This window comes from Rhinopithecus roxellana, chromosome 12, assembly GCF_007565055.1.
Source record: "Rhinopithecus roxellana isolate Shanxi Qingling chromosome 12, ASM756505v1, whole genome shotgun sequence".
Classification (NCBI taxonomy): Eukaryota; Metazoa; Chordata; class Mammalia; order Primates; family Cercopithecidae; genus Rhinopithecus; species Rhinopithecus roxellana.
This window is the reverse complement of record NC_044560.1, coordinates 57,565,251-57,578,653: the sequence shown is the minus strand read 5'-3', so window position 1 is coordinate 57,578,653 and position 13,403 is coordinate 57,565,251. Positions and strand designations below refer to the sequence as shown.

At 39.3% G+C, this 13,403-nt stretch overlaps 1 protein-coding gene across 3 annotated transcripts in view; it reads right to left on the bottom strand.

The window, feature by feature from the left end:
• ACADM (acyl-CoA dehydrogenase medium chain) overlaps positions 1-13,156 on the bottom strand; it is a 38,875-nt gene extending 25,719 nt beyond the window's left edge. The window contains exons 1-5 of one of the 3 annotated variants that reach the window (XM_010368597.2): positions 12,666-13,151; positions 8,996-9,083; positions 5,043-5,140; positions 4,857-4,926; positions 4,149-4,249 (exon numbers count right to left, since the gene is read on the bottom strand). In XM_010368597.2, the coding sequence (XP_010366899.1) occupies positions 4,149-4,249; positions 4,857-4,926; positions 5,043-5,140; positions 8,996-9,083; positions 12,666-12,695 (387 nt within the window). In that variant the 5' untranslated portion in view covers positions 12,696-13,151. Of the gene's footprint in view, positions 1-4,148; positions 4,250-4,856; positions 4,927-5,042; positions 5,141-8,995; positions 9,084-12,665 lie in introns of all 3 variants that reach the window. The other 2 variants (XM_010368598.2, XM_030942197.1) reach the window with 2 other exon arrangements.
• Positions 13,157-13,403: the final 247 nt, after the last annotated feature.

The window sequence follows — 13,403 nt, the reverse complement described above, 5'->3', positions numbered from 1 at the left end:
ATGCATGCACAAGCTTCAGTACCTGATTTGATCAAGTGGAAGAAAAGGTATCAGTGATTGAAGATCAAATGAATAAAATGAAGTGAGAAGAGAAGTTTAGAGAAAAAGAGTAAAAAGAAACGAACAAAGCCTCCAAGAAATATGGGACTATGTGAAAAGATTAAATCTACGTCTGATTGGTGTACCTGAAAGTGATGGGGAGAATAGAATGGAACCAAGTTGGAAAACAGTCTTCAGGATATATTATCCAGAAGAACTTCTCCAACCTAGCAAAAGAGGTCAACATTCAAATTCAGGAAATACAGAGAACACCACAAATATATTCCTCAAGAAGAGCAACTCTAAGACACATAATTGTCAGATTCACCAAGGTTGAAATGAAGGAAAAAATGTTAAGTGCAGCCAGAGAGAAAGGTCGGGTTACCCACAAAGGGAAGCCCATCAGACTAACAGCAGATCTCTCAGCAGAAACCCTACAATCCAGAAGAGATTGGGGGCCAATATTCAACATTCTTAAAGAAAAGAATTTTCAACCCACAATTTCATATCCAGCCAAACTAAGCTTCATAAGTGAAGGAGAAATAAAATCCTTTACAGACAAGCAAATGCTGAGAGATTCTGTCATCACCAGGCCTGCCTTACAAGAGCTCCTTAAGGAAGCACTAAACACAAACCCTTCAAAAAATCAATGAACATAGGAGCTGATTTTTTGAAAGATCAACAAAATTGACAGACTGCTAGTAAGACTAATAAAGAAGAAAAGAGAGAAGAATCAAATAGATGCAATAAAAAATGATGAAGGGGATATCACCACCGACCCCACAGAGATACAAACTACCATCAGAGAATACTATAAACACCTCTTTCCAAATAACTAGAAAATCTAGAAGAAATGGATAAATTCCTGAACACATACAGCCTCCCAAAACTAAACCAGGAAGAAGTTGAATCCCTGAATATACCAACAACAGGCTCTGAAATTGAGGCAATAATTAATAGCCTACCAACCAAAAAAAAGTCCAGGACCAGATGGATTCACAGCCAAATTCTACCAGAGGTACAAAGAGGAGGTGGTACCATTCCTTCTGAAACTATTCCAATAAATACAAAAAGAGGAAACCCTCTCTAACTCATTTCATGAGGCCAGTATCATCCTGATAGTAAAGACTGGCAGAGACACAACAAAAAAACAGAATTTTAGACCAATATCCCTGATGAACATTGATGCAAAAATCCTCAAGAAACTACTGGCAAACTGAACCCAGCAGCACACCAAAAAGCTTATCCACCATGATTAAGGCGGCTTCATCCCTGGGATGCAAGGCTGGTTTAACATACAGAAATCAATAAATGTAATTCATCGTATAAACAGAACCAAAGACAAAAACCACATGATTATCTCAATAGATGCAGAAAAGGCCTTCAACAAAATTCAACAGCCCTTCATGCTAAAAACTCTTGATAAATTAGGTATTGATGGAACCTATCTGAAAATAATAAGAGGTATTTATGACAAATCCACAGCCAATATCATACTGAATGGGCAAAAACTGGAAGCATTCCCTTTGAAAACTGGCACAAGACAGGGATGCCCTCTCTCACCACTCCTATTCAACAAAGTGTTGGAAGTTCTGGCCAAAGCAATAAGGCAGGAGAAAGAAATAAAGGGTATTCAATTAGGAAAAGAGGAAGTCAAATTGTCCCTGTTTGCAGATGACATGGTTGTATATTTAGAAAACCCCATCATCTCAGGCCCAATCTCCTTAAGCTGATAAGCAACTTCAGCAAAGTCTCAGGATACAAAATCAATGTGCAAAAGTCACAAGCATTCCTATACACCAATAACAGACAGAGAGCCAAATCATTAATGAACTCCCATTCCCAATTGCTACAAAGAGAATAAAATACCTAGAAATCCAACTTACAAGGGATGTGAAGGACCTCTTCAAGGGAAACTAGAAACGACTGCTCAACGAAATAAAAGAGGACACAAAGAAATGGAAGAACATTCCATGCTCATGGATAGGGAAGAATCAATATTGTGAAAATGGCCGTACTGCCCAAGGTAATTTATAGATTCAACGCCATCCCCATCAAGCTACCAATAAGTTTCTTCACAGAATTGAAACAAACTACTTTAAAGTTCATATGGAAACAAAAAAGAGCCTGCATTGCCAAGACAATCCTAAGCCAAAAGAACAAAACTGCAGGCATCACGTTACCTGACTTCAACCTATACTACAAGGCTACAGTAACCAAAACAGCATGGTACTGGTACCAAAACAGAGATATAGACCAATGAGACAGAATACAGCCCTCGTAAATAATACCACACATCTACAACCATCTGATCTTTGACAAATCTGACATAAACAAGAAACAGGAAACCTGACAAAAACAAGAAACCTGACAAAAACAGGAAACAACAGGTGCTGGAGAGGATGTGGAGTAATAGTAGTACTTTTACACTGTTGGTGGGACTGTAAAGAAGAAATGGGGAAAGGATTCCCTATTTAATAAATGATGTTGGGAAAACTGGCTAACCATATGTAGAAAGCTGAAATTGGATCCCTTCCTCACACCTTATACAAAAATTAATTCAAGATGGATTAAAGACTTTAATGTCAGACCTAAAACCATAAAAACCCCAGAAGAAAACCTAGGCGATACCATGCAGGACATAGGCATGGGCAAGGACTTCATGACTAAAACACCAAAAGCAATGGCAACAAAAGCCAAAATTGACAAATGGGATCTAATTAAACTAAAGAGCTTCTGCACAGCAAAAGAAATTATCATCAGAGTGAACAGGCAACCTACAGAATGGGAGAAAATTTTTGCAATCTACCCATCTGACAAAGGGCTAACATCCCGAAGCTACAAAGAACTTAAACAAATTTACAAGAAAAAAAATCAAACAATGCCATCAAAAATTGGGCAAAGTATATATACAGACATTTCTCAGAAGAAGACATTTATGCAGTCAACAGACACATGAAAAAATGCTCATCATCACTGGTCGTTAGAGAAATGAAAATCAAAACCACAACGAGATACCATCTCACAGCAGTTAGAATGGCAATCATTAAAAAGTCAGGAAACAACAGGTGCTGGAGAGGATGAGGAGAAATAGGAACACTTTTACACTGTTGGTGGGACTGTAAACTAGTTCAACCATTGTGGAAGATAGTGTGGCGATTCTTCAAAGATCTAGAACTAGAAATACCATTTGACCCAGCCATTCCATTACTGGGTATATACCCAAAGGATTATAAATCATGCTACTATAAAGACACATGCACATGTATGTTTATCACGGCACTAATCACAGTAGCAAAGACTTGGAACCAACCCAAATGTCCATCAATGATAGACTGGATTAAGAAAATGTGGCACATATACACCATGGAATACTATGCAGCCATAAAAAAGGATGAGTTTGTGTCCTTTGCAGGGACATGGATGAAGCTGGAAACCATCATTCTGAGCAAACTATCGCAAGGACAGAACACCAAATGCTGCATGTTCTCACTTGTAGGTGGGAATTGAACAATGAGAACACTTGTATACAGGGTGGGGAACATCACACACCAGGGCCTGTCGTGGGGTGGTGGCAGGGGGTAGGGATAGCATTAGGATATATACCTAACGTAAATGATGAGTTAATGGGTGCAGCACACAAACATGGCACATATATACATACATGTGTAACAAAACTGCATGTTGTGCACATGTACCCTAGAACTTAAAGTATAATAATAAAAAAAAAAATTGCTTGCTAAATTTCAGTACTGCCAGTAGTGGCAGCAAGCCATCCCAATCCTGTTCCTGAATGCTGAATTTAGCCCTTGGCTTTACCTAAGAATTGCCACTGACGCTGCAGCCAAAGTATACAGTTTCCTCAGAAGGACTGTCAGAAGTCCAAGTACTAGAGACCACAAGGTCAGAGTGATCAAGCCTTGAAATCAGAACTCCAGGCTTCAATGCTGAATCTTGTGTTCCTCTTTAAAGAAAACTGTGTTTACCCACTAACCTTACCTAGTAGTAACTGACTCTGCTTTTTTCTTCTAAAAATCCAGCTTCTTCAGGAGTAAGTATCTCATTAACAAGAGCTTACAGTTAGGTAGTTAATTTTCTAAGTCACTTACCCCCAAAGAATTTCCTTCAATAGCAGTCTGAACCCCTGTACATCCATAAGCCAATTCTTCAGTTATTAAACAACAATCAAAAGTTCCAAGTCCAAGACCTCCTACAGTATCAAAATATTTTAACACATTATAATATGTAGTATATCACAATAGAAATAAAGGTAAACTATTTTAATTGCTTTCAATATGACTAAAATTTGTTTTAAAAGGAAATTTGCAATATAATATCAACACGTGTTCTGGCTGGCACAAGAAGAAATTATACTTTTCTAAAGTAAGTTCTAAAATTTTCAAAACATTATTTTACTATTTGTAATTTGAACCTATATTCCTGTTCTAACTTGATTGTGTTAAAACTCAATTCAACTCAAACTGGGTCTGAGGAAAAGAATGATAGTTCACAAAAAAGACTCAATAAAATGTAATATAGAAGATGGGAATAAAATGCAACAAATTGACCAACTCTAGAAACAGAAGTTACTGAGGTTTAAGTGCAAATTAAGGTTGGAACCATTTAGAAGAAGGAAAAATGCATCTAAGTATAGAGTACAAGCTTCCAAAAGTGGGCAAACACTGTAGTCTGAGCAGGATGACAAAGCTAGAAAGTCATTTAATGGCAAGAAATATTTGAAAAAAATGACTGAGTAGAGTTCCACAATTTTCCTTACTCATATGCATTCCAGTAGTGAAAATATAAAGAAAGCTTACCACAATTCTCTGGAATGTGCGGATTCATTAAACCAAGTTCCCAGGCTCTTCTAATTAGGGGCATCGGATACTAGAAGAAAAAGAAAAGAACTGAATTAAAATATATTTTGATATCCAAATAGTTTGATTACATAATCTTGTAAAAAATGTAAAAGCTTTTTCCTTCTTTAAAATGTATACACCTACTTCACCAGTTTTATCATATTCTGCAGCCACTGGGATGATTTCCTCTCTGGCAAATTTACGAGCAGTAGCTTGAAATTCTTTCTGCTGTTCAGTCAACTCTAAGGGAAAGTTATTTAGAAAAGGTTAAAACTGGATAACAAGTTAAGGAAAAATGTCCTATGAAGTCAGTATGTAGAAATGTGTATTTACTGTGGGGACTTAAATCCTTGATTAATCTGAAAGTCAGACTACAGTGCATTTTTCGACTAATCAAGAGTTCACTACACAATATAAATAAATCTATGTCAATACAAATGCTAAAGGAAATAGGTGAGATTTCTAACTTTTACAAGTGAGTAACAGATATTAACCTGTAGAGCTCAAGTGAGTTTTTCTTTTCCAATTGGGGATATAAAAAATGTTTACCTTGTTATTAGTTCCTAAGCCAATTTATCAAATGTTTATTAACACTGAAGGGAAACTAATATGCAAGACATCTCCCTGATGACAAGAATCAATCTAACGAAATAGATGAAACACATTCAGCGACATAAAGCAATATAACTTATTTCAAAGTGTCATATAAGAATATCATTATCTTAATTTTAATTTTACCTTTTTTTTTCTTTTTGAGACAGTCTCATTTTGTCACTCAGGCTGGAGTGCAGTGGTGTAACGACGACTCACTGTAGCCTCGACCTCCTGGCCTCAAATGATTTCCCAGCACAGCTTCCCAACTAGCTGGGACCACAGGCACATGCCACCATATCTGGCTAATTTTGTAATTTTTATAGGGACAGGGTTTTGCCATGTTGTCCAAGCTGGTCTGGAACTCCTAGGCTCAAGTGATTCTCCCATCTCGGCCTCCCAAAGTGCTGGGAGCCACCTCACCCTATCTATTTCATTTTTTCTTTTTCCTTTTTTTTTCATAGAGACAGGGTCTCACTATGATGCCAGGCTGGTCTTGAACTCCTGGCCTCAAGCAATCCTCCTGCCTCGGTCTCCTAAAGTGCTGGGATTACAAGCATGAGACACCAAGCCTAGGCTTACTGCTCCTTTAAACTCAAAGTTTATAAATTAGCACAAAGCAACTGGTAGAAGTGGTAGAAAGGTTTTTCAAAAGATAAATAACAAAATCCTGCTGCAATGCTAATAAATGGTGTTCAACAATTTGTTTACATAAAATAAGGGATTATTGTTTTAAAATTAATGACATTAGTATGGTGGCTTGATTGGGGAGAGGAGCCAACTGCTAACTGCATCTTTTCAAATCCATGGTATCCTTGTGTTTTAATGTGGTTGCATCTAATGTCAAAGATTAGGTAAAATTTAAAAGAGATAATAGGGTATCTCAAGCAAGAAAAATGAGAGCAAATGCAGAAAAGAATGTTTAAGAGTATAGTAATCATTATATGGGGAGTGAGAAATAATACATAAAAGTAGAATTTTGGTGCTGAATTGAAGAGCATAAGATCAAATCCTTTTATAGATAAACTAATGCAGAGTAAGGAAATTCTAGTATCAGTCTTACAATGAATTAGCAGAAGTATAGAGTTTCAGTCCAGTGTTCTCTATATCACAGCTTTACTTCTAAGATTGGTGCCAGTTGATATCAATCTCGTAGGTAGAGAGAGGGTAGAGAAAGTCTGGGCATGGTGGCTCACACCTATAATCCCAGAATTTTGGGAGGCTGAGGCAGGCGAATCATTTGAGGCCAGGAGTTTGGGGCCAGCCTGGGTGACACAGCAAGATCTTGTCTCTACAAAACATTTAAAAATTTCAAAAATCAGCTGGGTGTGGTGACATGGACCTGTTGTCCTAACTGCTCAGGAGGCTGAGTCCGGAGAATCCATGGAGCCCCAGAAGTCAAGGTTGCAGTGAGCTGTATCACTGCACTCCAACTTGGGTGACAGAGTGAAACCCTGTCTCTTAAAAAAAAAAAAAGTAGAAATGACAAGGATGTATTATGTATTATTTATTGAGAAACTACTTTGATCCAGTCACTATGCGCTAGGGGCTTTAAAAATACAGCATATAACTTAATCTTCATTGAAATTCTGTGTTACAGATATTTTCATTTTACAGATAAAGAACCAGATGCAACTAGTTCAAGGAATAGACCCGTATTGAACTTCAAAATCTCCCTCCCAAACAATTATATCTATCTCATCCTCTGTCACTCAGTGAACCACCATAGATTTCTCCTGCGAGGCTCTTACTACTGAGTGTGAAATTGTAAGTGACAAGCAATCATACCAAATTAATGCTAATTATCTCAGTAAGATCCACTGCCCTGGCTGGGCACGGTGGCTCATGCCCATATCCCACTTTGGGAGGCCAAGACGGGTGGATCACTTGAGGCCAGGAGTTGGAGACTAGCGTTGCCAACATGGCGAAACATCATCTCTACTAATAATATAAAAATTAGCCAGGCGTGGTGGCCCACACCTATAATCTCAGCTACTTGGGTGGCTGAGGTAAGAGAATCGCTTGAACCCAGGAGGCAGAAGTTGCAATGAGCCCAGATGGAGCCACTGCAATCCAGCCTGAGTGACAGAGGAAGACCTTCCCAAACACACTGCTTGAAAACTTTCATTTAGTCTTGGGTTACAGAAAGAGAAAAAGGAAAAAGAAAAAAAAAAGAAAATTTTCATGCAGGCTGGTTTATGCCTGCAATCCCAGAACTTTGGGAGGCAGAGGAGGGTGGATCACTTGTCATCAGGAGTTCGAGACCAGCCTGGCCAACATGGCAAAACCCCATCCCTACTAAAAATACAGAAATTAGCCAGGCAAGGTGACCCACATCTGTAGTCCCAGCTACTCAGGAGGTTAAGGCAGGAGAATCACTTGAACCTGGGAGGCAGAGGTTGCAGTGAGTCACTGCACACCAGTGTGGGTGACAAAGTGAGACTCTGTCTCAAAAAAAAAAAAAAAAAAAAAAGAAAGAAAAGAAAAAAAAATTTCATTCAGTCTTTGGCTAGAGGTTACAGAAAGAAAAAAACAAAACAGCAAATTTTCATTTGGTCTGGGTGCAGTGGCTCATGCCTATAATCCCAGCACTTTGGAAGGATGAAATAGGAGAACTGCTTGAGTCCAGGAGTTCAAGATCGGCCTGGGCAACATAATGAGACAATGAAACCCATCTTTGTTAAAATAAAAAGAAAAAGAAAAATTTCATTAAATTCTGGTTAAAAAAACAAAAAAATCTTTATAAAGAAAAGGGAAAAATCTTTAAAAACACTATAATAAAAACAAACAATAACTCTGGAGAGCTTTGAGATTGTCATTTGTACCTAGCTGTGAGTTATCTCAGCTGCCTTTAACTATTTTCTGAGACCAAATGAATTGAGTAAATGGTTTTTAGAGAAAAAATAAAAATTTTGAAGAAGCACTTTAGATGGCCAAGAATGCCAAAGATAGATATTATTATTTCAAATTTTTTGAGTGTGGTTTTCATTTTATAGAGGACAGAGGAAGGAAAATCATATTCCTTTTCCCTACAACAACCACATGGCTCCCTGGTGCCAGGAGTGAGAACTTCACCTAATAGTACCAAAATTGCAATTTGGATATATTATAGCAAAAACAAGCTTTAGCTTATTACCAGGCACCTAGCACTGTAATCTAACAAGTGTTTTAAAATGTATTTGTGGCATTCAGATATGTAAGTTGAAGACTATTCATATATATCAGTAAATCTCATTGATTTTGGGCTAAACACTTAGAAAAAAAGGAAGGAACATAAGTGCATGTATGCTACTAACACAGATCTAATGTATAGTATAGTATACTGAGGAAGAAAATGACATCAGGAAGAATGGGTGTGAGTTACTGCGAACGATCTGTGGACGGTGGACTGGTCCTACTCATTGAAAGACATTATTAAGTTTATTTACAAACATACTCCAAACAAATACATAGACAGAGCTTCATATGTGTAAGTTTAAAGTCAAAAGATAGAACAGAACATATACCAAAACTAAATCCTAATCCTGGTTCACGCTGTCGATCGGCTTTTGTATGCTGTGATCTCCAATGAAAACGAGAAATACTTCTCAGGACCTGTAAAGAACACTTTTATTAAAATAAATTTGATAAGTTAAACATTAATCAGATAAGAGACTATTCATAATTGTGAGTACAACAACTTGTTTGACCATACTCATAGTTTTTAAAGTCATCACTATTTAAATGCCTTCAATCATAATTTAAATAAGTCAATTACCAGTTATATAAACTCCTATGATAGAGGAGATGTTTTTAAAAAGTAATGAAAATAAAGTCAGTGGTATTTACACTACTGAAGTGGAGGATTTAGAACAGACAACAGTCAAGGGTACTAGTAGACGTAGGACCACTATTCTGGGTATCTTACAAGCTCCTAGGACACTGATGGTTGGAGAGTTGGGGTGGGGAGAATGATAGGTGGAAAGTGAACATACTGTGTTCAAGAGTTGCCTAGTCCATCAACTTTGATACGCTGTCCCTGTGAGCCTCCCATGCATGCCTCTGGGAACCTTCCTCTCAGAGGATCTCATTTTTTAGGATACCCCACTCTAACAAAATAAATTAGCATAAAACCATGTTCTGTATTTTCAGCTGTCTACAGGCATTCTTACAATGTTCTGAGCAAGGAGTCACCAAACTATGGCAGTCACATCATGCTGTCTATTGCTGCTTTCACAGCAGATCTAAGTAGTTACCACAGAGACTATATGGTTCACAAAGCCAAAAACATATACTATCCGTTCCTTTTCAAAAAACGTTTGCCATCCCTGTTCTAAACTACTAATACATTACTTGTCTTAGGATCTGAAATATACTCATATTTCTTCAAAGGAACATGTAAAGAAACAAACAATCAAATATACATATATTATTGTTTTGCAACCCATTTTTATATTCATGACAGCTTAATGGATACAAAAGTAAAAATTTGCATTTATTAAAGCTGCCAAACTGGGAACTACAATGGTGTTCCTGTGTAAAGGTTTCAGGACAGCCAAAATAACACAATTTTCACTGTAAAAGAGTTTAATTGAACTATCTGGCAATTTTAACAAGCTGAGATACTAAGAAAAAAGAGAAGCTGAAGAATATACTAAAGTTTCTACATTTAAATTCTTATGTTTTTCAAAATCCATAAAAAGAAACTGTTTGTAGACGACAATTTCAACGTACACAGAGGATTTCCTACATGGAAGGTGACAATATAATTAAGAGTATCAAATATTTGTAACTGAAACAGCGCTTTCAAAATAACATAACTCATACTACAATTAAAAAAAACACACACACAGAGTATGAAAACTCGCATTTTCTTTGCAACTTCATTCATTTTATTTTGAAAGTGAGACACTGCCAGGTGGGGTGGCTCACGTGCGTAATCCCAGCACTTTGGGAGGCTGAGGCGGGTGGATCATAAGGTCAGGGGTTTGAGACCAGTCTGACCAACATGGTGAAACCCCATTTCTACTAAAAATACAAAAGTAAGCCAGGTGTGGTGGTATGTAGTCCTAGCTACTCGGGAGGCTGAGGTAGGAGAATAGCTTGAACCCGGGAGGTGGAGGTTGCAGTGAGCCTAAACTGCACCACTGCATTCCAGCCTGGGTGACAGAGCAAGACTCCGTCTCAAAAAAAAAAAAAAAAAAAAAAAGTGAAACAGTTTCTCTGGTCCTTATTGTCCAGTAGTCACAGACCAAATCTACTCTGATTTACAGTCACATTACACAGGTTAATTCACTGAATCCTAGGTCAAGTCTAGGATTAAGTTATTACTTTTATTCCATTTTCGCATGTGAAGAAACGAAGGCTCAGAAAGTCAACTAAATTAGGCAAAGTCACTCTACTATTAGTGCAACCAGTATTCTAACATTTACTATCAAGAGCCCATGCTATTAACCACCTTGCTATACTCATCTTTCTATTAGTATCCTAGTTGGTCACTAGGTTCCATAACAAAGGAAAACATTCCGCAAAAATCAGAACAAAAAAACTGACTCTTATTATAAATGCGTTTTTAAATCCCATGCACAAAAGTCAGAACTCAAACCAGGTTAAATGGTCTACTGAGAGACTTTTTTTGACAGAGTCTCCCTCTGTCACCCAGGCTAGAATGCAGTGGGGAGATCTCCGCTCATTGCAAACTCAGTCTCCTGGGATTACAGGCGTATGCTACCATGCCCAGCTAATTTTTCGTATTTTCAGTAAAGACAGGGTTTCCTTACGTTGGCCAGGCTGGTCTCGAACTTCTGGCCTTAAGTGATCCACCCGCCTAGTCCCCCCAAGGTGCTAGGATTACAGGCGTGAGACACCGCGTCCGGCCAACCGAGAGACTTTAAACAGGGAAAAAGTTCACTTCACATGTGACTGTTCAGGAAAACACGTTACATAGAACAAAGTGCAAAGGTTGCTATTACCAGAATACAATGCCCATCAACCTGTTAATTACATAACAAAGTTAGCCAGTTAGAGAGGTGGTTTACAAATAGAAAAGAGAAATAGCAAGGGATCTGGAGTTACAATTGCTGAATTTGAATCTAGGTTCCACAACTATATTTATGGCTGTAGACAGGTTACAAACTGCTTATAGCTTCCATTCAAAACCGAAAAATGGTGCTAATCTCACTAAGTATTTTCGGACGATTAAAGTAAGATAATGTTTTGAAAGCCTAATGCTATATAAACATTGGTTTTATTACCTCGGGTTCTCTGTCTAAAACAATGAAATTCCAAATATCGAAATAGCACCACTAGAATTGAACACTTCTGTGTATTTCTAGGGAACATAAGAGTGATAGTTTTATGGGTTAAAGAAGAGAAAAAGGGTATACGTTTTCTCTATCAGGTTTTTTTAGATCCTTCCTTGGAAGGTTGAGAAATCTGCTTTTCTGGTGCTGGAGTTAAAAATAGCTGAAATCCCCCAATTTCTGCCTTCACTGCACATTAACTTGAATAACACCAGCAAAATATGGGCAGCAATTCTTTAGGATTATTCTAAAACCTCAGCTGTTTTGGTCAAAGACATAACTTTAACTTAATTTTAAGTGACATCTAAATGGCAGTTGTGTGAACATGTCAAGAATATTTAAGATACCAAAGTGCATCTAATGACAAACTTATTTAGAATCTGTTAAGGCCCAATACTAGAATACACAGACAAGTTCACATAAAATCCTGCGGTAGGTTTTTTCTTTTACTTTTTTTTCCCCCTAAGCAACGTGGAAGCGTCCTCCACCATATTACACAACGAAAAGCTTACTAAACATATTAAGTATCTCAAGGAGTAGCTGCTCCATTTTCCTTTTTCCCGTGGCTCTGACACAGAGACCGGGTCACTTCGGAAAAAGGTGGGATTCCCGGGGTAAATATTTGGAGGGTTTACCAGAGAAAGAAAAACGATATTCTAAAGAGAGGATGCCGGCTATAACGGGGTCGGCTGACGGGAGGATACGGAAAATGAAACGCCAGGCTACATTCCCTCCTGTGGTAGGAGGCGTGAAAGCAGGTGGCGACCCCTAGGCAGGCTCCCTCCTCAGCCCGACTTCCCACTCCTCCCAGCCGCACCTATTTTTGGCCCAGAGTCCCTCGCTCTGACACAATATCCATGTCCCTGCCCCACCGCACCGCTGGGCTCCCTCTCACCCCGCAGCATCGCCGGAAACCCGCTGCCATGTTGGCTCCCCTTCGGCCACTAGGGCAATAAAACCCGGGTCACGGCCTTGACAGTCCCCCAGCGCGGGACTCCTCTGGTCCCGCCCACTGGGAGCCCGTGGGCGGGATGGGGCGGGGCGAGGCGAGGCGGGAAGAGGCGGCTGGGCAGCAGAAGGAGGCGGCGCTGGGCGAGGCCAGCTGAGAGCCGTCTGCGTGGGAGGGGTCGCCGCCCCAGGTATTCAACGCATGCTCCGTGACCTTTGCCTGCGCCTTGGGTGCGACCTGGGGAGGGGCTGCATCCCCTCTCCCGGCAATCCCTGATAAGCCTGGTCTGGTTCTCTACCTTCCCACGTCTTGCCTTCTCTGTGGGACGCCGAGGCTGATACCAGCGCGGAGAGAGAGCCAGGGCGGAGGAGAAGGAGGCGGCGGGGCTGGGAGGGCCCGGTGGCGCTGAACGATGGGGGACGTGCAGCGCAGTGCAGGATGGGAACCTGGGTGAGAGGGCCCGGCTGGGACTTGGAAGGAGAGCTGGTCCCCGTGGTCAGCCTTCACCTTCACCCGCAGAGAACGGTCAAACCCAGATTGTGTCTGCTTGGGGGACTCAAAGTATTAATACATTTTGCTCTCAAATGCCTTACCTAAAGCGAAAGCATATTTGTGTTTCCATATTTGTGTATTTTAAAATTTAAAAGAGAATTTAATTGCTTACCTAAATTTGACCTATACACG